The sequence below is a fragment of the Dipteris shenzhenensis genome, chromosome 14, assembly GCF_047967505.1.
Source record: "Dipteris shenzhenensis isolate YYH24624 ecotype China chromosome 14, Dip_SZ_1.0, whole genome shotgun sequence".
Lineage (NCBI taxonomy): Eukaryota > Viridiplantae > Streptophyta > Polypodiopsida > Gleicheniales > Dipteridaceae > Dipteris > Dipteris shenzhenensis.
Window position 1 is genome coordinate 6,760,374 of NC_141609.1, and position 23,510 is coordinate 6,783,883.

Consider the following 23,510-nt stretch of genomic DNA (forward strand, 5'->3'; position numbering starts at 1 on the left):
AGGTCACACATCCTATGGGACGGTTGGATGCGGGGGCCAGCCCGGTCCCTTCGAGTTTGGAGGGACACTTACAGACACTTGGAGACCGTTGCTCTAGCAGCCGCAGCTGGAGGTGTCCGTGGAGCTCAGGTGAGACGCACAGAGATAGACGGAGCGATTCCTGCCGGTTGGTTGGTTCCACCCGAGATTCAGATCCTCATGCCTGGTGATGACCGTTGGCTTGGACAGTTCACCCCCCGTGGCATCCCACTGGTGGTTGCAGGCCGGATGGACGACACCTCTGTTTCCTTCTTCACGGTTTTGGGGGACGGCCAACTCAGGAGAGAGGGTGTGCTCATCGACCCCCTTCTCTCGTGGCAGAGGGTTCGGGTCGTAGGCCTCGTGGGGAAGGTTTGGCAGATCGATCCTAGTATAGAGCAGGATCAGCTGCAGTTATGGCAACTCTGGCTTTGGGAGAGGCGGGCCCTGTCAAAGCTTGATTGGGACCCAAGTAAGTGGAGATGGCTAGAGGTTGTGGCAGGCCAGGGGCCGACCCCTTTCTTCGCTTACGGCACAACATTGGGCAGGAGAGTTCTCGGGAGAATGCAGAGCCGCCCACCCACCCAGCGGCCCAGTTGGTATGCTCAGGGTATCTCCAGGCTATTTTTGCAGGCCTTCTGGAAGGCCTTGTGGGAGAGCTGGCGGCCGCGGAAGATTTCCTACTTCCTTTGGCTACTCGCCCACAAGGGTCTTCCAGTGGGGAGCTGGTTGCGGCAGATTGGTCAGGATGGACTTTGTCAGATTTGTCATGAGGACGAGGAGTCACCAAAACACTGCCTGTGGAGCTGCTCTCGCGCCCAGGAAGTGTGGAGGTGGACCTTCGGGATCCTTACTCGCGCAGCACCGGAGCTAGGTTTGATCACCTGGGGCGCGTCCTGCTGGTGCAACACCACACCTGGCTTTCATCAGTTGTTCGAGGCAGGCCCGCAGGACCCCATGTTCCTTATCACACAGGGGACTTGGGGGCCGCTTGAGGGCATCTCGCCGCACCTGGCAGAGGCGGACACAGGATCTCAGGAGAGGCATCCAGTCTGGGAGATTATTAGCAGCATCGCTGGATGGCACATTTGGACCTCGCGCTGCACGCAGATCCTCGGTGGTACCTCTCTTCCGACTACCCAGGTCATGGCCGACATCTAGTTGAGATTATACACACACTCAGAGGCCAGTGGGACCAGATACAGGGAGATTCCCGGGCTGGCCGGGAGAAGCGGAGACGTTTCCTCCGAGATTGGGATACGCACGGCCTCTTCTTCGAGCATACTTCTCAGGGCCTTCAGTGGCGCTATTCACCACCTCTCTGGCTGTTTATTCACACACGCCTGATCCCTCCATGAGAGAGAGCTTTTTGTTTCCATTTAGGGCTGCGTCCGATTTGTGAACGCAGCCCCGTCAGCTGCAAAACTGACCTCATGTATCTTGTTTTTTCGAAGTAATATAATCAGCACTGTTTTTTCGGTTAAAAAAAATGTCCACACTAACGATGTAGGACACTTCTGCAAGGCAAGGGAAAGGCTTGTGCTGTCCACCGTAATGCAAGGTTACTGCGTGAGTGAGAGAGTGAAAGCTAGGAGAGCCTATAACAGAGCTGAGAGATGACTGAAATAAAGAGCTGAGAATGAGGTGTGTAAAACTGTAAAAGATAACTAAAAAGAGCTGCTGAAACAGACCCCAAACCTTACTCCGTTTGCTGTCCTGACTCCCCGTCTGATGCGCTGCGTAATACCTTCCCAGAGGGCTGAACTGATGCCAAAGGCTGAGGCTGGCCAAAGGGCCATCGCTGGGGATTGTTAGGCTGTTCAGAGGGGGCTGGAGAGGAGCTGTAGGAGGCTGAAGGAGGGGGGGAGCTGAATGAGGAAAGAGGGCCTGGAGGCCCCCCTACTTAAAGGGCTGTTGGGGCTGAGTCAACCTGCCCCAAATAGCCGACTTTTCAGTCGGCTGTTTTGGGACTGGTTGGCTGGTCCCTTGGCCCCATAAAGGCAGCCCCAGGCCCCATATATGGCAGCCTAGGGAGGGGTGCAGGGTAGCCTATAAAGGCAGCCCTTCCACTACCATTCTCTTCACTTGTTCCAACCCTCAGGGCTCCTATCCTAGACTGGACCTAAACCTAACCCTAAACCTAAGACGGAAACACTACCCTACGGTTCTCCACTGGGTACCAATGAACAAGGACTGATCTGTCTAGCCTGACCTAAGGCTGAGAGACTGACTTACGTAGCTTGTGCCTGACTGTCCCTGGACAAGGGGTCACAGCATACGACAAAATCTCCTATTAGGGAACTATTACGCACTTGTCGATGTAGCCAATGTGTCACTTTGCACCCAAGTGCAGGGGTGCATGTGACATCAGGGCAATGCAGGAACATCCAACAGACAGGCTGTGAAATGGCACGCTGCCACGTGGCAGGTTTGCGTGGCATTAGAGGAGTTTGGGTCTGCGTCTGCAACTCGTCCAACCTGTAGGATTACAGACTGGGTCGGTTGGCCGGTTGGAGGATTCCAGGCCTATAAAAGGCCCCCAACCTTGGGGTCTTTGTATTCATTGTATCCATTGTGTGTGCCTCACACAAGGCTGTCCTGAAGAGCAGCAAGGAGGCCAGCATATACAAGTGGTGGGCCAGAGATTGCGCCTCAGTCTAGAGCAGCAAGGAAGGTCACACGACATGCAGTCCGTCCTGCAGATCATCTGAAGGGTGACGAGCAGTGCACTGCAGGATTGAAGGAAGGAAACATTGCCTTATATTTGGCTGTCCACTGGAGCAGCAAGGAGGTGTGTTTGCCGGGCACCACTAGGAAATCCACAGAAGCTCTAGGAGAGTAATGCAGGCTGAAGTGTTTTAAAGGTGCCACAAGGGGGTAGGAGAACAGAACTTGGGAGCCATGCTCATAGATGGTGGCACACTGTGTCCACATTTTGCCTATGATTTGGTCCATCCTTGGACAATATATATTACTGTTTTGGACGCTCGCTCTCTCTTCAGCATGTTCAATTATTGCCTGCTCATCTCTCTCTCTCTACACTAGTACACACTACGGAAAGAAGTTAAATTTCAAATTAGCATTGTGTGATTCCTGGGCACTCTCTCTTTGTCTATCTTCTGCTGGGGGAGCATTGGCTGACACCGGTCTGCCTTGGGGATGGGGGGGGGGGTTTCCTATATATGGGGCCCCCTCCCACTGTTGTCGCGCATCTCAGTGTGGAGCAGTTTGCCTATATACAGCAGAGGTTTTCCCCACTGTACAGGGGTTTTGTCCTGAGATCCCTTGCAGTCTCTTGTATTTTCTCCTCTCCTTAGTTTTGTGTGTGTGTGAGGTTTGCTCTCTCTCTCTCTCTCTCTCTCTCTCTCTCTCTCTCTCCATTTTTGTCCAGACCAGCTGCACACTTCACATATGTTTATGTTGTATTTGTCTTGGGTGCATATGCCTGCTTAGAGGCTCAACCCATTCCCCTCATTGTATCTGCATTTTTTAGTCTCATAGACCCTTCGGAGACTTTAATAAACTTCCTTTCTTTCTTTCTTTCTTTTCTTTCTTGGACAAACGTGTCTAGTTACAATATTTTCCAGGTAATCCCATTCATCCATAAATTGAGCATTATATTCACACCCAGACCACTTAACTTACAAACACAATGATACTGATTTTAAATGTCCTATGCAAGTTGAATTTTTCCAAAACATATATAGCTATTAGATCAAACAGTTCCATGTCCCATTTGAGTGGATCAAGCAACGTTGAATGTGTGGCAGCGTGCCAAACTGCATCTTGTTCTAGAATATTATAATGCTTGAGAATACATTTTCAGACACTGTAAGGTAAGATAAATTGGATTCCTGGTATTAGAACTACATACGGTGTATCGCGCTTCAGCCGCCAGTATCGATTGATGCTGTTCTTTAAATAGACTGAGGCCAACCATCTAGCACTGTTTTGCTCATCCAGGTTCTTAGTTGCAATAATCTCCTGCAAACTTTCAAATATTAGAAACTATGAAAAAGAACTTACTTTGTCTTACAGAGTGCTTGAGGAGAAACACCAAAAAGAAAAAAGATTCCTGATCATTACAGGACTCTGCTGAGTGCTTTGATGTGGCTTGAATAAAAGCAATCCTTAACTTCAGAATAGCAGTACAGTTGCATTGAATTAATGAAGCTTCTGACCATGTTGTCATAAAACAAAAACGCAGAACCCATCCATGTTTGGCTTTCAATTGCCTAAGGCTACACCCCCTAAAGGATAACCTTATCGTAATGAGCAACAACAATTTCCACTGATGAGACAATTCGTAAACGTGTGAGCATTTATGTCTCATTCTACAGTCTACCTGAAAATCTTATGTGCCAAACCAAGTCTCAGTAAAATGGCTGCCACGAAAATAAATCGCTTTACACATCACACACTCTTCAAACTTCAGTATTTGTCACACTTAGTGACAAACAAACGTATATATACATGTAAATAAATAAGTGTGTGTGTGTGTGTGTACACACACACACACTTTTTTTTTTTTTCAGTGAAATCTTATATTTCTTTGTGGGAAACCTCAGAAGAGGTGAAAACCCACACACACACGCGCGCACGCACGCACACACACACATTTAGATGCATATATACACATACTTATGGATGGTTTGATGGATGCACACTTGTGAAAGAGTATGGCCTTTCGATGGGACACTTCACATGCGTAACCCTTTACAAGAGGACATGACTCTATGAGACACTTTCAGGAAGAGGTAATCCTATTTATAGTAATACATTCTCTCTCTTAAAGAATCACACTCTACACGAGGTTTTAAGGCACGTACCCTTTGGGCATACCCCCTTTCATGTGTGGGTCTTCACCCTCTATGTAAAAGAGGCCACTGTATGGAACACCGCAACTCATTCAATGCAGATCTTGTTCTTTCCTATCCCTACGTTCTTCTTCTGCTCCTTTGCTCACTAATGATATTAGATTACTAGGCCTTTTTAAAGTGCTACCAGAGAACCTGTAGGAAATGACTGTTATGATACATGGGTCAACTCCCCACCTGTGAGTCCCACATAAAGAGGACGTGGGGAGCCACAATTGCATCAATCAAGAGACAGAGTGGACTGTCACATAGGGCAGAAGAAATGACTGCCACGAGAGCAGTAAAGATGACTGCATGGACTGTCAGCAGCAATCTGGCTGCTATGTAGGCAGCATAACCTGATCCTTCTTGGATTTAGTTAGAGTTGAACAGTTCACAAGGGACTGCCATGGAGCATTCCCAGACATGGGGCCGTCCCAATCGGCCTGCTCCTTCCATATTTAAGGAGGCACCCAGGGCCTCAATGAGCATTAGCAGCAGAGTGCAAAGCACCTCTCAAGAGTAAGAGCAGCAGAGCCCCCTCTCAGCAAGAGGAAGGAGACCAGCAAATAGCATACACAGTCAACCTCAAATGTGACGACAGTGGAGCAGCACTCTGCTGTCCTGACTCCACATGGTTTACTTGGAGGGTCCGTGGACCAGTATCTATGTGCTTATTTTTTTATATATCTTTGGCTGTCAATTCCAGACTTGTATATTCAGTACTCGTGTGCACTTGTTCAATAGGATCTGAAACTCGGTGTGATCCCTGGACACCATAACCTTCTGCTGCAAAGAGCACTTGGCTGAGAAGCAGGTCCATTTCATTTTTCTAACAATGACCCCCACCTTCTAGACTTCTACTGATAATAGACTTACAATGGGACTCCATGCTAACCATATGGAAGAGATGAAGAGAAAAATTGAACAGACTTTTGAGTCTTGGCACCCCCGCCAAATCCGATAGCCATAGTGACCTCTACGAACAACAGTGCTTTGGCTGTCCCAAACCCCTTCCTTCACCAAACGGATACACCCCTTGGTAAGGGGCACAACTCTTCACTCAAAGGACATCTATAATGAAAAGAGACTCCCCTTCACCCAAGAGATGCACTCCAATGAGGTCATCTTCAGCCTTACCCCAAAATTGAGAATAACAGTATGCACACCGAACGAAAGCTCTTTAGAAGGACGATCCAGCCATCAATCCCAAGTATATGTATACATTACATCTAAAAATCGTGAGAAAATGCACTCTGAATGCAGTGCTATCTTAAGCTAGGTATTGGAAGATATGCAGTCATTAACTCTCACCAGGGCAGTCATACATAGAGAGCAGTTCACCTTTGAGCTGTTGGCAGTAGAGATTGTTGGGCCTCTTGGCTCATCTTGACCAAAGACAAGTATCGATGTTCCTTCATGAGGTTGTACGACACAAAGACCAGCTACTCACGGCACAAGACGAGATCGTGAGACCCACCACTCAGAGAGTGATTGCTAACCTTTTTCAGTCAGATAGCATGGACCAACAGTCCCAAGGAGACCAGGAAGCCAAGATCAGGAGCAAGAGACAAGCCAAAATCGCTAGCACATTGACACATAGATGAGGCTTGGGCATCTCCCCACCATGTTTGTTGGACTAGGGATATAGCCGATGGGAGTGATAGTCGCACATGTCCTACGGAGAGCTATTGCGAGGAGACCACAGTAGACCATGCAAGTGTGAGAAAGAAAGAAAGAAAGTCTATTAATGTCCACAGGAGACCAATAGGTCTATGGGACAGCAAAAAACCATCTAGTACATCTGCTTTAGGGAGGGCACATGGCAGATCCCAGGGAGTGCAAAAGCAACCCCAATTATTTAGAATACCTACATCATAGTCTGAAGAAGTAATCAGCCATACATCAGTTTAAGACAGAAAGTCTTTTGGTTTTGATTTAAACTCTTTGATTAGTGCTATGCCTTCATGATAAACTGCCCATTTTTCATCCTTCCTAGCAGCCCTGACTTTCGCTAATTCTGTTGCCTTGTTCTTCAATTGAGCTCGTGTAAGTTCCTTAGCAATCCATATCTTAGTCCCTTTCAACTTGTAAGATTGTCGAAGAAGTGCATCAGAAATGAACAGAAAAGTGTGTGTGTGTGTGTGTGTGTGTGTGTGTGTGTGTGTGTGTGAGAGAGAGAGAGAGAGAACACGCCTCACACACCACACTGAGAAGGAGAAAGAAAGAAAGAAAGTTTATTAAAGTCTTCAGAAAACCGATGGGTCTATGAGATTGTGAAAAACCGGGAACAGACGAGCTATGATGGTAGAGAGACTAAACGAGCATCCACACCCATGCAAAATGCAAAAAGTGCTGAATGGTAGTACTAAGTCCTAAGTACAACATAGTCATGTCGGTGGTCGATTATATATCAATATCATCATCATCATCATCATCATCATCATCAGGATATCACGGTGGATGAGACAATGGAGGCATGAAATCGCCGATAGAGTGCTATCGGCTCCGACTCTAAACAAGGAGGGGATGTCCCCAAGTGTGATCTGTGTGTCAACCCTCTACCTGAGCTGTCTTGTCACTGGCTTCGGGTCATGGTCATGTCGAGCCCTCTCTCATGGGAATCCATGTAATCTAGCTGAAAAAACTCCGTGATAGAGCTCTGAGAGGGATCAGCCAAGGAAAAAGTATGCTCCTGTCTCCGAGCTCGAAGTATCCTCTCGTGGTGTCTGAGTACCTCATGAATGAAACCTGCCAAACATGTGAGTAGAGAGTGAGTGAGAGAGAGCAAGAGAGAGTGTGAGAGATGGAAGCTTGGAAGCTGAAAGCTTAGTTGCAATAGAAAAGTGTGAGAGTACAACACAATGAAAGAAAGATAAGGTTTTGTCCTAGTGACAAAACCTTAGTAGTCACTAACCATAGTTAGTGAACTAACTGCGGTTAAGGGGAAAAACCTCTTAAAGAGGGAAAAGTGCCCCTAACTAGCTTATTATATTACATTGGTCACTGCTGAATTATATCTATAATTCTAACACCCCCCTGCAGTGCCAATGTCATGTACAAGGCTGATCAATCACCAAACGGATATAAGTTCAGGGCACTGCGAAATGCCTCAAACTTTTCACGTGGTAGTGCTTTGGTGAAAATATCTGCAACGTTGTCATGTGTGGACACAAAGATCACACTGATCTCTCCTGCATGCAACTTCTCTCTGACGTAGTGATAGTGAACCTCGATGTGTTTCATGCGAGCATGAAACACTGGATTCTTTGCCACTGCAATGGCTCTCTGACTATCAGTGAGAATTGGAGAGGGACCCTCCAAAGACAGATGAAGATCAGCAAATAGACGTCGCAGCCAGACACATTCAACTGTTGCTGTGAAAGCTGCCCTGTACTCAGCTTCACATGATGAGGTAGCCACTGTAGATTGTTTCTTGCTCAGCCATGAAATGCAAGATTTACCCAAAAAGAAACAATTGCCACTGGTGGACTGCCTAGTGTCATAATCACCAACCCAATCTAAATCACTGTAGGCATGCATCTGCAAGTCACTCCCCTTAGGAAATAGTAAGCCAAAAGACTTTGTGCCCTGCAAATAACGGAAGATGCGCTTAACTGCCTGCCAATGCATAGTTTTTGGGCTGTGCATGTACCTGCTCACCTGAGATACTGCAAACTGAATATCAGGTCTAGTGTTGCAGAGATATATGAGGCATCCAACAGCCTGATTGTAAAGTGTGGCATCAACTGATTCTCCTGCAGCATGCATTGTGAGTTTCAGCCCCGGCTCCATAGGAGTGGCTATGGGCTTACACTCTTGCATGTTAAATCTGTCCAAGAGTTTCTGAACATACTTGGACTGAGACATAACAGTGCCACGTCTCTCATGAGAGAACTGGATCCCCAAATAAAAGTGAAGCAGCCCCAAATCTGACATGTCAAAGTTGGTCTGCAAATCAGCTTTGAAATCTGCAATTTTTTCTTCATTGGACCCTGTGAGCAGTAAGTCATCGACATAAAGAAGGATGATTAATATTTCCCCCCCATCCATCTTGATGTAGAGGGTGCTCTCAGTAGGACTATTGTGCAACCCCTTGCTGGTCAAAAAGGCATGTATCTTGGCATACCATGCACGAGGGGCCTGTTTCAGCCCATATAAAGCTTTGTTGAGCTTGCATACTTGAAGTGCATTTGCTGTAATTTCAAAGCCCGGAGGTGGTTTGACATACACCTCTTCCAGCAAGTCCCAATTTAAGAAGGCTGTTTTTATGTCCAACTGATGAACATTCCACTCAAAATGTGCAGCCATTGCAATAACTGATCGGATGGTGGTCATCCGGGATGTGGGAGCGAATGTCTCCTCATAATCTATGCCCTTTTTCTGAGCATAGCCTTTAGCAACCAGCCTGGCCTTATATCTGTCAATGGAGCCATCTGGCTTCCGTTTGACTTTGAATACCCATCGTGTGCCAATGGCATGTTTACCTTGTGGCAAGTCCACAACATCCCAAGTCTGATTTTTTGCAATGGACTGCAACTCATCGTGCATGGCATTCATCCAATGCACATTATCCTTTGCCTCTTCAAATGTGGCAGGCTCCTCTTCATCAAGGAGAGTACCTGCATATGCTGATTCCACTGAATTAGCACCTTCCATGTGCCTTGCTGCACTGCAAGTCCTGCCAGGTAACGGAGCATCAAGTTTACTCTCCCTGAGAGTCTGTAACAGCCAGTTTGGGACTGTTTTTGCTGCATGTATGTCTGCAATTTCTTGCTGCACCACCTGTTCCACTGCCTGTGGAGGGGGCAAGACATCCTATGGCGGAACTGAAGCATTTGGAGGTTGCTGTAAATTCTGATTTGGATCAGAAAAATCAGCAAGGGAACCCAAAGCAATGGGTAGCAACCCCTCAAAGACATCCTCTGAAGACGAAGGCATTTGAAATTCAGCCTGAGTGTGAGCTGAATTTTCAGAAAATATCACATCTCTACTTAACTATGATTTTGCGTGTAGCAGGATTGTAGAGACGGTACTCCTTGCTTTCTGCACTGTATCCAACAAATATGCATTTGATGGCTTTATCTGACAATTTGTGCCTAAATTCAACTGGCACATGTGCATAGGCAAGGCATCCAAAGACTCGGAAGTGATCCACTGAAGGCTTCCTGTCATTCCAGACCTCAAAAGGAGTTTTTGTTTTTAAAGCCTTAGTGGGAGCCCTGTTCAAAATGTAATTGGCACACATCAAACCCTCTAGCCAGAATTTATGAGGCATGTGTTTGCTTTTCAGCATACATCTGTCCATCTCCATGAGGGTTCTATTTTTCCTCTCAGCTTTGCCATTTTGCTGAGGGGTCAGCCTGACTGTGAGCTGATGCACAATACCCTTGCCCTTGAGAAAAGCATCAAATTCTGCAGATAGGTATTCCCCACCTCTATCCGTGCGCAATGTCTGTATCTTGAGTCCGGTTTCATTTTCAACCATGGCTGAAAAGTGTTTAAACACCGTGAACACTTCATATTTCTTTTTCAGCCCATAAACCCAAGTAAAATTGGAGTAGTCATCAATAAATGTAACGAAGTAGAGATGACCACCCAACGACGGAGTCCTCATGGGACCACAGACATCACTGTGTATAAGCTAGAATTTGCGGACAGCTTTAACTGAATTATCCTTCTTGAAGGGGAATCTATGCATCTTACCTAAAATGCACCCTTCACAGGCATGTGGAGGAGGTATCTCAAGAGGTGGCAATGCATCAACCATTGAAAACTTCTGAAGTGTCATCAAGCTGTTGTAATGCATGTGGCCATATCTGGCATGCCATAATTCTGCATTTTGCATGGCAGTTGTAGGGGTAGAAACTGCCAGAGCATAGGCTGCTCTTTTCTCAAAGATATCAAGCTGAAAAAGCCCACGCAGCAGAGTACTAGATAACCTTAAGGCATAGTCAGCTTCCCTGTTTCGGACAGCACATTTGTCATCCTCAAAGATGACCTGAAATCCCCCTCTGTTAAGAGTGGACACTGAAAGGAGATTTTTGGTTATGCCAGGCACATATAAGACATCTGAAAGTCTGAAAATTGAGCCATCAATGCCACGTACTGAATACGATGAGTTGTTGGCACAAGTGACTTTCTTACCAACGGGAGGTGGATGCAAGGAAGTAAAAAGACACTTCCTAGAAGTGATGTGCTTGGATGCACCGTTGTCAAAATACCATGTGTTCAGTGTTTCATTAACACTGAAAGCAGATGCATCTGTAGAAGAGTCAAAGCTGCAAGTCAAAAATGCATATGTATCATCACTGCAAGAGGCTGTACTATCCCGAGCATCTGGAACAGCCAACCTAGAATCTGAAATGCAAGATAAAAAGGCATAATCCTGTCCAACAAAGTTGGCTGCAGCATCCCCACTGTCAGATGCATGAGGGGCTGAATCTGAAACAGCCATACCTGAGCTGTTTTTCTTGTCTTTTGCAAGCCTTTTCCTGCATTCTGCTATGTGATGACCTGGCTTTTTGCAGTAGTGACAAAAACCCTTCTTTTTGGGCTTACTTGCATCATTTTTAGCCTTTTGTGAAGGCTGTCCTGACCCACTGGAAGGCTGATTTACTGATGTCTTTGCCTGTCCCTTTGTTTTTTATTTCAATTTTGAGAGCATGGCTTGTTCACCTGCACGTGAAGCCAAATTTTTCCTGGTCTACTCTTTCTGAAGCAGAAGTCCTATCAACTCATGAAAAGTGAGGGGATTTGCACCCCCCCTCAATGATAAGTTCAACGAAGTGTGAAAGCTGAGATAAGACTCAGGAAGAGAATTCAGAGTGGTTGTAATCATCTCTGAATCAGGAATAATTTCATCTATGTTTAACAATTGCTCCAACTCATCATCAAGGCTTTGTTCTAAGCCACTGGATTCACCATCCACATAAGAGTGACTGGCATTCACATCAACCATGGGCTGATCTACTTTCTCTTTTCCTTTTTGTGATACTTGCATACCACTATCTGCATTACTTTGAGGAGATCCTCCTGATCTCAATCTACCTGTCCATGGCAAAGTATGTGAACCACTGCTAGATGACACTATAGGTCCACTAATATTTTGTGATTGCTGCTGTGAATTCTATGCATCTACATCATCAATAACATTTACTGGTTTATACCAATTGCTCATCTCATCAAAAACAACATATCTGCTCACTGTAAACTTATGAGTAGAAGGGTTATAGCATCTATACCCTTTTTGCTGCAGAGAATAACCAATAAAGATGCACTTCTCAGCTTTTGGATCCAACTTGGATCTCAACTCATTTGGCACATGAACATAGGCAATGCAACCAAAAACTTTCAAATGAGAAATATTTGGTTTCCTACCAGTATACATCTCTTCTGGCATCATGCCATGTATTGCTGCAGTGGGAGTCCTGTTCATTATGTAGACTATTGTAGCAAATAAGTTCAGCCCAATAATAATCTGGCAGGTCTTTTTAGTTGAGCATGGCACGAGATACCTCTCCAATATGCGCCTATTTTTCCTTTCTGCAAGTCCATTTTGCTTGACCGCATGAATATTGCTGCTTTATGCCATGCTCCTGTAGGAACCTTGCAAACTCATTTGAGAGGTACTCTCCCCCTCCATCTGACCTTAGGCATTTCATTTGCAGGCCGGTTTATTTTTCAACCATAGCTTCTAAAGCTTTGAAATGCCTAAACTCTTCACTTTTCTTTTTCATGAAATACACCCAAACTTTTCATCTAGCTGTAATGGGGGTGACCCAACCTAATCTGGTGAGGAACGGATGGCTTACCACGAATCATCCGTGATAACATGAGAACCTGTAGCCGCTCCACACGGGCCCACTTTGTATCCAAAAAGCCTGGCCCCCAACATGGGCTACCGTACATCCCCGCTAGATGGACCAAGGAGTCAAAAAGCAACCCCATGGTCCATGGATCCTGAAAGTGCGAGCGGAAGCACTACCTCTCTAGTCTGGCCAATGAAGCATATCCTCTTCCCAAGCGAGCCTGCATCACAGGTCTCAGTGTGAAGATGGGTCCGGAAAAGACAACCCTAAGATAAGTGTATGATGAAACTATCTCAACAGGTGACCCATCAAATGTGAACTGCTCCTAGCGCATGACGGCTCGAGATGTATTGAAGATCATAACCTTGGTTTTACCCAGGTTGACCTTCAAATCATGACTCACAAAAGGACTGCAGTGCGTCAAGGTGTCTCTGGAGCCCCTCTGCTAAGGAAGACAAAAGAGCCATGTCATCTGCATAAAGCAATATCCAGATCAGCGTGCCCACAAGAGAGCAACCAACCCCCCCTGTGTCTGCATCATTGTCTCAAGCCACAAGAGAACTTGAATTGATCTCTGGCAAAAGCCCTGCTACAACTTGGGGGAAACTTCTACTGCTCAAGGCCTCCACAAGACAGCTCAACAACCTCAACCACTGGATGCACAAAGGAGGAAGAACTGCTCCACGACCCTGCTCCAAAACTACACAACCGGGGCTGGAAGGACTGCTCCAGTAAGCGCACTACGGGCTGGAAGAACTGCTCCAACTGATGATGGAGAATGAGGGCTGAGAGGGGCCTATAAATAGCCCCCAGTCCCTCCCTTAAAAACCGACCAGCAGGGGGCATATAGCCGACCCCCTGCCCTAGGTGGCCGACCAGTGAGGAAGGGTGGGCGGACCCCCCTATAAAAGGGCCTGGTAGCAGTGCTCCAAGGGGCTGGTCCCCCGCTCGCCATGATAAGTGAGGTTGAGTCGACGAAGCAGTGCCCATAAGCTGTTGAAGACCATAACCTTAGTCTTTCCAAGGTTGACTGTCAAGTCTCTCTCTCTACAAAACACCTCTAGGGCCTCTAAATGTCTCTGCAACCCTTTCGTTGAAGATGATATAAGGACTATGTCATCAACGTATAGCAGTATCTGTATCATGAGATCTGCCAGTAATGATCCCTCGCCTCCTAGGTAGTCGATGAAGAATGTGATTTCATCGATGTAAAGTCCGAAGAGAGTCGATGAGAGGGGGCAACCCTACACCCTGGTCATGCTCTCGACCCAATCCGATAGACCACCTGGGGCACGAACTCTGCCTCTGACCGACTCGTATAGGCTCATCACTTGGGTACGTCTCTGGAATCTGCATCTCCTGTAGTCTCCTGATCATGCAGAACGTGGGACTGTGTCAAAGGCCTTTCGAAAGTCTACGAAGTATGTGTAGCCTTTCTGGTGTTTGGACCTCGCCTCCTCAATGATAGCCCTCAGAGTGAAGGTGTGATCTAGTGTAGAGTGTTGCCTCCTGAACCCTACCTACCCTAGTGTCCACTGTCCCTCTGCCTCTATATGACTGCTAATCTCCCTCTCTAGTATTGATCCATAAATCTAGGCAAGTGTGTGGCCAATCAAGAGGGTGCGGTAGACTGTAGTTCCCAGTGTCCATGGGAACTTCTGCCTTGTGTATCGGTACAATAGTAGTGGTGCTCCAAGCCGGTGGGAAGCCATGGCATATAGCACGATTGAACATCTGCGCAAGAATCAGGGCTAAGACCTCCTAGCCATGTGCGAAATGCTTAGTCTGTAGGCCCTCATGGTCTTGTGTCTTCCGATTGTGTAGCCGGCCGAGCGCAGCCTATACATTTTGTGTGGTAAATAAGTGACAGGGAGTGGGGCTGAGCATAGAGGGCATGTCCGGTGGTGCCTGCATCGGGACATCATATACAGAACATGCATAAGTGTGCCACACTCCCGGATCAATTATGGGAATGGGTGGCTTTCCTTCCAAAAGAAGTCCCCATCCAGTGGTCAGGTCCTAGCCTCGAAATGATCTGATGATCTCATCCATCCTATGTGTGAGGAAGGCCGGTCTCTTACGGTGTGTCAGCCGTCGGAAGATCCGGTGAGCCTCAGATGGCATCAACTGACCCAAGGCTCGCTCTCATGTGAGGTGGGCTCATGCCTCTCTACACTCGTCGTCAAACCAAGAGTTTTGAGGCATCTTCCCATCTTGGGCCCGTGTGGATCAAGTCATAGGGAAGGATTTGGTGGCGGGGCATGATCAAAGTGGATTTTTGGCAAAAGCCCCACTACAACTAGGGGAAAACCTCTGCACAACAGGCTGCTCAAGAGCTCCACAAGACAGCTCAACAACCTCAACCACTAGATGCACACAAGCTTGGAAGAACTGCTCCAGAACTGCACAACCGGGGCTGGAAGGACTGCTCCAGCAAGCGCACTACAGGCTGGAAGAACTGCTCCAGCTGATGATGGAGATGAGGGCTGAGAGGGGCCTATAAATAGCCCCCAGCCCCTCCCTAAAAAACCGACCAGCAGGGGGGCATATCGCCAACCCCCTGCCCTAGGTGGCCGATCAGCAAGGGAGGGTGGGCTGACCCACCTCTGCCCTAGCCCTTGTCCCTTGCGCCATAAGGGCTGACTGCAGGGCGCCTACATGGCTGCCCGCCCTGCAGTCCACACTGCCCTATAAAGGGCTCAAAGACAGCCCAAGGGGAGTCCTCTTGCCCAACAATATACCTAGATGAATCTAGGAACAATCCCAAACTCATCCTCTAAAAACACAACATAGTGCAATTTCAATCTCACAATAGCCACTCTTAAGATTGAAAACCATAAACTCCATCACGCATAGCAGGGACTAGCTACTATGACATCCCCACTGTACTTGAGCATCCATTTATACAAAGTCTTCGTACTGAGTCTCTGTCGGCACTCCGGAGGTGAAGGGCAGACTCAGCCATGACGAAGGCTAGCACTAAAGGAGAAGGCCAATCAAAAAGTAGTCCAAAATCTCTTCATTCAAGCTACAACTGCTTGTGAAGTCTAAAAGATTTCATTTAGTCTCTCCCAAACGAGTCCTCCTGCCCAACAACCCCGACCAAGCTGCCATTGACTGCAGCCATACAAGAGGCTGCCACACTGTGCCTCCAAGCAAGAGGCTGCCACACTGTGCCTCCAAGCAAGAGGCTGCCACACTGTGCCTCCAAGTCTGGGTAGACACATCTAGACTACCCTCACGGGGGGCTGACACACCCACAACACAAGCCCTCACTCATCTACCCTAGGTCACATTGGGCGGGTATAGAGAAACGATAGGGTTTGCAGTGGAGCGATCAAAAATAGACGATACTCAGACACAACTGAAGAACGGAACTCAGAAAACCTAGTGCCTGTCAATAATATGAAAAACTGAATACAAGAACCTCAAGCCGTCGTGTCTCAAGGACCGTGGCTGAGGTGAATCAGAAAGATGATTCCATGTAGAGAAACAACAGAAAAGATAGCAGTAGAGGGAGCAAAACGCAGTCCTCTGTGTAGCTCGATGATGACGAAGATGATGAAGAGCTGGAGCTGCCCTAGAGGTAGGAGAGGATGGCAGCAAATGAAGAGGAGAAATGTGGAAGCTTGTCAGGCAGCAGTCAGGAGCAGATCTGGAGCAGCACCTGGAGGTTCAGGGCTAGATCTGAAGGAGAGGAATAGAGAGACAGAGGAGTGGGGGCAGAACTGGAGCAGAGGAGTAGATCTGGAGCAGGAGGGGCTGCAGCAAAGGATGGAGGAGGTGAGGAGCAGCTGCAGGTCCAGTCCACTGAGAGTGAGGGGGTAGGGAGTCTTTTATAGGCCTGACCTAGGAGGTCGGCCAGCTGGTCGGTGGACTGGCCAGCTGGTCGGCCAGCTGGTCGGTGGGCTGGCCAGCTGGTCGGCCAGGTCTAGGTTGGCCAGACCAACTGGTCGGCCTGATTTTGGCCGACAGCATGGCCCTGCTGGCTGCTGGTTTGTTTGCCCCTAAATTGGGGATTGTAGTTGCTTAACACCCCCTCTCAATTGCCAATTTGGAGGGGCAGACATTGTGTGCTTGGAGCTTCGTGTAGAGATGTCGACGGTGGCTATCCCTGCGAAATGCCCAAGAGATGCAATGCAAAAATGCAGAGAAGGTCACAAGAGGAGTGCCCTTGCAAGGGAATTGTTCACTTCCTCAAGTGCCTTAGTTACACGTATGATCAACAGAAATAATAACACTGTGAAGCTCGAGAGAATAAGCCACCCCCTCTCATCGCCGAAAGGTGGAGGGAAAAGCAAAGGTAAAGAACAAATATGTCATAGCAGCACTGATAATCCAGAGATGGTGGGATTCCGCCAAAGGAAGAGGTCGTAGCTGAACAGTGAGCCAGTGTGTGCCCGATCTTGGACCTCGGGAGAGAGGAGTCTACCCCACCTCCATGCTGGACAAGATTCGAAACAACAGTCATCAAGACACATCTGAACAGAAAGGGTCCCGCCTAGGGAGAACTTGTAGATCCTGGAAGTCGATGCCGATGGTGGTCATGACCTCCTTGTTCGAAGGAATGGGGAGGGTCAATCCTGAAACTGAAAAGGGAGGGAGGGATGTATAGAGGATGGAGGTTAGAAAGGGCAGAAGGGATGGGAGTAGAAGATGGAGGTAAGAAAGGGAGGGAGGGATGGGAGTAGAAGATGGAGGTCTCTCCCGTAGTGCGCAGCGGAATGAAGAGGAAACTGATATGTTCATAGGAGTGATGCTCCCCGTACCTATGGCCTCCTTGAAGAACCAAGATCTTTAGATCACTAGAGATCTGGGGTCTTTAGATCACCATGGCTCTGATACCATATAGAGAAACGATAGGGTTTGCAGTGGAGCGATCAAAAATAGACGATACTCAGACACAACTGAAGAACGGAACTCAAAAAACATAGTGCCTGTCGGTAATATGAAAAACTGAATACAAGAACCTCAAGCCGTCGTGTCTCAAGGACCGTGGCTGAGGTGAATCAGAAAGATGATTCCATGTAGAGAAACAGCAAAAAAGATAGCAGTAGAGGGAGCGAAACGCAGTCCTCCGTGTAGCTCGATGATGACGAAGATGATGAAGAGCTGGAGCTGCCCTAGAGGTAGGAGAGGATGGCAGCAGATGAAGAGGAGAAATGTGGAAGCTTGTCAAGCAGCAGTCAGGAGCAGATCTGGAGCAGCAACTGGAGGTTCAAGGCTAGATCTGAAGGAGAGGAATAGAGAGACAAAGGAGTGGGGGCAGAACTGGAGCAGAGGAGTAGATCTGGAGCAGGAGGGGCTGCAGCAAAGGATGGAGGAGGTGAGGAGCAGCTGCAGGTCCAGTCCACTGAGAGTGAGGGGGTAGGGAGTCTTTTATAGGCCTGACCTAGGAGGTCGGCCAGCTGGTCGGTGGACTGGCCAACTGGTCGGTCAGCTGGTCGGTGGGCTGGCCAGCTGGTCGGCCAGCTGGTCGGCCAGGTCTGGGTTGACCAGACCAACTTTGCTTAACAGCGGGCACACCCACAAGCAAGGCCCTCTCTCTCTAGGTGACATTAGGAGATGTTGACCTCTAACAGCAAGTTGATCAACAACAGCACTCTTTCATGGTCTTATCCATTCTCAGTCGCCTAGTGGACCTAGTTTCTCAAACAGCATACAAAGGACCAGCACAACGATACCACATTGCGGATTTATCTTTCTTCCCACGGGTTCAACTATTTAGTGGCTCCAACCTTTCAACTCATTGGATCTCGTTTTTCCAGTCTCATAGACCCTTCAATCTTTCAAAGACTTTAATAAACTTTCTTTTTCTTTTCTTTCACCTGAATCCTCAACTTACAACAAGACATGATGACGATGATCATGTTCATGCCCTACGGGACCGTACCAACGAGTACATCAGTTAAGAACTGAGTGTCCCTCAAAAGAGAAAATGAAAATCTACTTGGGCACATCAGTTATAGACTGAGGGTCTTTAGGTTTGGATTTGAATTTTGAACTCTTGTATCAGCACCTTGCCTTCAGGATAGACCGCCCATTAGCAAGTGTCCTTGACTTTGTGAATCTTGGAACATTCAAGTACGGAGCCCCTCCACCTCCTCAGCTGCAATTTCCCCTGCTGTCTTACCTCTTGTATTCTCTGTGGAATGACACCCAAAGGATGAGTAACAGCTCTCCTGTGAGTCTCCATTCAAGGCTGATCACAAACAAAGGCTAATTTTTACTGTGGAGAGGCTTGCACAATTGGATGCTCTATATTGTGGAGAATGAAACAGTAGTACTTTGCTTCTTATTGCTCCACAATATCAGGCCAGATCCAACTATATAGAAGTAGATATTCCATCATCTACCCTGCTCAATCACTATCAGTAAACCCTGACAGTTTGAGCATTGCTTCTTTTATGCTCACTCTCCATGAGTCAGGGTTCCCTCCACATACCTGAGAATTCTCTTGGGATACCGCACAAACTGATACGTTATGTCCGTTCTTGTTGTGTAAATCTACTAACTCCCAAATCTCATTTTGTATGATACTATCATACTCCGCTTTCATGGCTTCTCAGTACTAGGATTGTCCTTAGCATCCTCATCTCTCTCTAGCTCAACTATATCTTTGATAGTGGTCATTAATGCATGACTTGCATTAAGACTATCAGGACCCTTATAGATTTTCTAGTCCTTCCTCACTAGTTCAGGGTTTCCCACTTCTTTGATGGTTTCATAAAACCATCTCGGTACAGTTATTGGCTCAAGTTCACTCTCAGCAATATCCGATGAAGGTTCTTCAGCAAAACAGGTGTTTCAGTCTCTCTCTCTCTCTACCACTCACTGGATAGAACGATGAATCTTGTTGGGACGCATAACCAGGTCCTCCTTTATCAAAGATTACATCCCTACTAATGATGATATTGCATGCTTTAGCATTCCAAATCCTGTAAGCCTTGTGATCATCACTACATGCAACAAATATTCCTTTAATTGAATAACTATCCAGTTTCCTTCTGTTGGCATCAGGGATACGAGCATAAGCTGTGCAGCCAAATATTCTTAAGTGATCTACTTTAGCCTCTAAATCTGTAAAGGCCTCTTCAAGGGCTTTGTTTATTACGGCTTTCATAGCACTCGGGTTATAGAGGTATACAGCTGTATTTACTACTTAAGCCCACAGCTAGTTTTGTATATTATAAGCTCAGCATACTCTTAGTTTTCTCCAGATGTACTTGATTATGTATGATCAGACTTAGGGTTCAGCGCGGGTGATGATGCTCGTTTCTGTAGCTCCACCCTTACTGTGATTTGTATCAGGTTTTCTTTCAATCTCATAGACCCATCGGTCTTCCGAAGACTCTAATAAAATTTCTTTCTTTCTTTCCCCTAGAGTACGGTTCATGTGCTCAACAACACCGCTTTGTTGGGGAGTATGAAAAACATAGTGCTTTCTCTCAATAACCTTCTCTTTACAAAATTCAACAGACTATGTTGATTTATATTCTTCTTCTTTATCCAATCTGAAAGCCTTAACACGCTTGCCAGTCTAGTTGATCATTGCTAGTTTATCATTGCTAGTTTATCATTGCCAGTCTACTTGATTTGGATTCAAAGGGGATCCTTCCTGGTAAAGGTAAGGATGCATTTATTATGTTAGCTGATTCAAATGGTCAATCACATTTTGACCCTCAAGCATTCTAAGCCTACTCAACTGTCTTTTTATGACTAAGGCTTTCTGAGTACCAGCATCTACATAAGTGGTTACAACTAATGTTATCCTTGATACTCAGATTTGTGAGACTATGAACATATTGGCTCTTCTCATCATAATTCCCAAAGTTCTCTCTTGGACTTTTTCAGTCCCATCAAGCATACCCCACAACTTTCCAGCTTTAAGAATATTTATATATATATATCCAGATGAATCCAGGAACATGTCCAAACTCATCCTCTAAATATACAACACAGTGTGCAGTATCAATCTCATGATAGTCATTCATCTGGTTGAACACCCAGAACTCCATCATGCAATACAAATCCACATACCCACACATACTTGAGCATCCATTTATACAAAGGTCTTCGTACTGAGTTTCTATCAGCACTCCGGAGGTGAAGGGCAGACTCAGCCGTGACAAAGGCCAGCACTAAAGGAGAAGGCTGGTCAAGCAAATGATTGATACCTTCTACTTAAAGAACAACTGAGCCAAACACCAAATAGAAATAAAGCCTCCATCCTTATTCGAAGTCAACCAGGAATGATCCCCTTTGAATCCAAATTCACCTCCAAGCACCTCGTACTCTTCTCTCAGTGTGAACATCTCCTAGCTATCATAAGCCCTTCTCTCAACGTGAGAGGATAGCTAAGGTATGAAATGATTACACAAGGGTAGCTCTAGTGTCCACTCGTTCCCAGACTCCTCATATGAAAGTTATGCTTCATGCATGTGTTTCCATGAGAAGAAAGGTATGTCCCACTGATTGAGTTTATATATAATAGCAATAATGGATTTCCCCAAATACCAAATTGCAACCCTTGCAGGTTCCTTAGCGTAGATTACAACTTTTGATGCCACCACAACTGAGATCTCATCACCAGCATCAAGGCTGAAATCGCAGCTCCTATCGGCACATAAGATCACAACCTTATGAATAGTCATCAGAGATTGAAACTGCACTAGGTTGTGTTTTTAGAGGATGAGTTTGGGAATGTTCTTGGATCATCTAGGTATATAAAAGATCACAAGTTGAAATTCATTCCTATGGCTCCTTGATCATGAACAAATCATCTATAGGCTCATGGCCTGCAATTTCGCTTTCAAGTGCCGCGTTTGGTCTTGACCAACAAATTGATTATCATGCAAGTTCCCTTAAGCAATCCATGATTTGCTCTCATGATTGGTTCATGCTATTTGACCATTTGATTTCGGATAATCCTCTAAGCTCATACTTACGATAGTCTCAAGCTTTTGAAAAAGTGATTGCAACAATTGTATAGTGAATTTGGTATCTCAATCACGTACAATCTCTTCAGACAATCCATATAACCTGCATAACTCCTTCATAAATACTTGTGCCAACTCAAAACTTTTAATGGTGTATCGTGTTGGAATAAACCATGCCATCTTGGTTAGTCAATCCACGACTACTCAAAATTCAAATAGCATCATGACGACTCCTAAAATTCTGTAACAATATCCATTGAGATACTCGGTCACTTTCTCTTGGGAATTTGCAACATGCCACCAGCCTTTAGGCAATCAGCCGTATTAAGCTAGCGTTGCTTAACGACGTGGTTTTTGTTTTTTACGTAAGATTTTATCTTTGGTCAATGTAAGAGCCTTTTGAAAATGCAAGGTATAATGTTTGCTTGGATGTCCGACACTTGAAACAAGTTTGTACCTGACCTAGGTAGATATAAACCTAGGCATGATGAGTATTAGCCAAGATATATAACCCTCGAGGTGAAGGACTAGTTAACTAGCGTCTAAGGGGAGGTTTAGAGAGACATATAGCCGCATGACCCTCATTCCTTGGCTATCGATCATTGTGGTGCTTGGACTCCTCAATGTTAGCGCATGCAATTATCACTAGTGGGAGTGTCCAGTTAAAGGTGCCTATGAACACACTCATAGAAGCTGCTCACTAACAAGCTTCCTGTCAAACGCAGAATTCCTGCGTAGGCTAGATGGCCAGGGCTTAGATGCTCACCTGTTCCACATTATTATTCAGGTATTTTAGCTGTATAGAATAGGTCCAACCCCCTATAGGGTCCAGCATCTTTTGATTGTATATTCCTTCATACAAATCTGAATACGGAATCCTATTAGTTTCTTCCCCTACATGTTATCTATACTGAGATTTTTCCGGTATACAGTATGGTTCTATTCTTCCCGTAAAACAATTCAATTCGTTTCAGAAAGAGAAGGAGCAGAAACTTACCAGGAGAAGAGAACAAAATCCAGGCCTACTCTCACAAGCGGCCAAGGTGGCCTCAGCAGGGTTGCGCAAAGCCTCATCCTGGCTCAACGCATTCTGCAGCAGGCCATATATGGCTGAAAGGTCTGATGAGGAAAGCGCCATACGTGTATTCCAGTACTTTGTAAGAGGAATCTTAGAGTGACAAATTTATCCAGCAGATCATACATGAACAAAGGCCATTAAAAAATGATGGCAACCTGTACATAGGAAGCTTTGATGATCAGCTCTCTCTCTCTCTCTCTCTCTCTCTCTCTCTCGCGTAACGACCTGCGATTATGGATCAGGGCATGGAACCTTTGTGCGGCCTGAGGATATGGCTAGCTGAGCTTGCCTACACAGCTTCTTGAAGGCTCTGGTGTAATCATGCGTTAGTTGATCCGGTTTGCAGCGTTCATGCCCTTCTTGATTCCTAGCTTTCGAATCATTCGGATCGGCAACGTCCTGATCAACTCCACCGTCAGCTCCAACACTAAGAACTTCTTTATTATAGAATGCTGCTCCGGTCTTCTTTCCCTTGCCGTTGAAGTCATCAACTCTTCTATTGCCAAAGTTCTCTCTGTCAGCATTGATAAGGCTCTCAAGCTATATATTTGTGCCACATCCTATTTTCCCAAATTGGTTTCAAGCGGAATACGAAAATGGCTGAGTACTCCATAACGGAAAAATATATAAGTCCCTAAGTTCTAAACTCCATGGACTACATGAGCTGGATAGGGCAACGTTGCTAGTGGAGACACTCTAGTTGTGCAATGACCTTGAGAAGAATGCAAAGCCAATATGCATATGGTATTAGAAAAATATAAGGGGGGATACCAATCAGTCCCCACAAAGATTTATTCAGGCACTTGAG

At 46.3% G+C, this 23,510-nt stretch overlaps 1 protein-coding gene across 2 annotated transcripts in view; it reads right to left on the bottom strand.

Annotated features, from left to right (window-relative positions):
• The window catches only part of LOC147894125 (ARM repeat superfamily protein), a 136,046-nt gene extending 112,978 nt beyond the window's left edge, over positions 1–23,068 (bottom strand). For both annotated transcript variants that reach the window (XM_087384634.1, XM_087384633.1), the window contains exons 1-3: positions 22,955–23,068; positions 22,622–22,857; positions 3,893–4,002 (exon numbers count right to left, since the gene is read on the bottom strand). In XM_087384634.1, coding sequence (XP_087240760.1) covers positions 3,893–4,002; positions 22,622–22,762 — 251 coding nt within the window. In that variant the 5' untranslated portion in view covers positions 22,763–22,857; positions 22,955–23,068. The remainder of the gene's footprint in view (positions 1–3,892; positions 4,003–22,621; positions 22,858–22,954) is intronic.
• Positions 23,069–23,510: the final 442 nt, after the last annotated feature.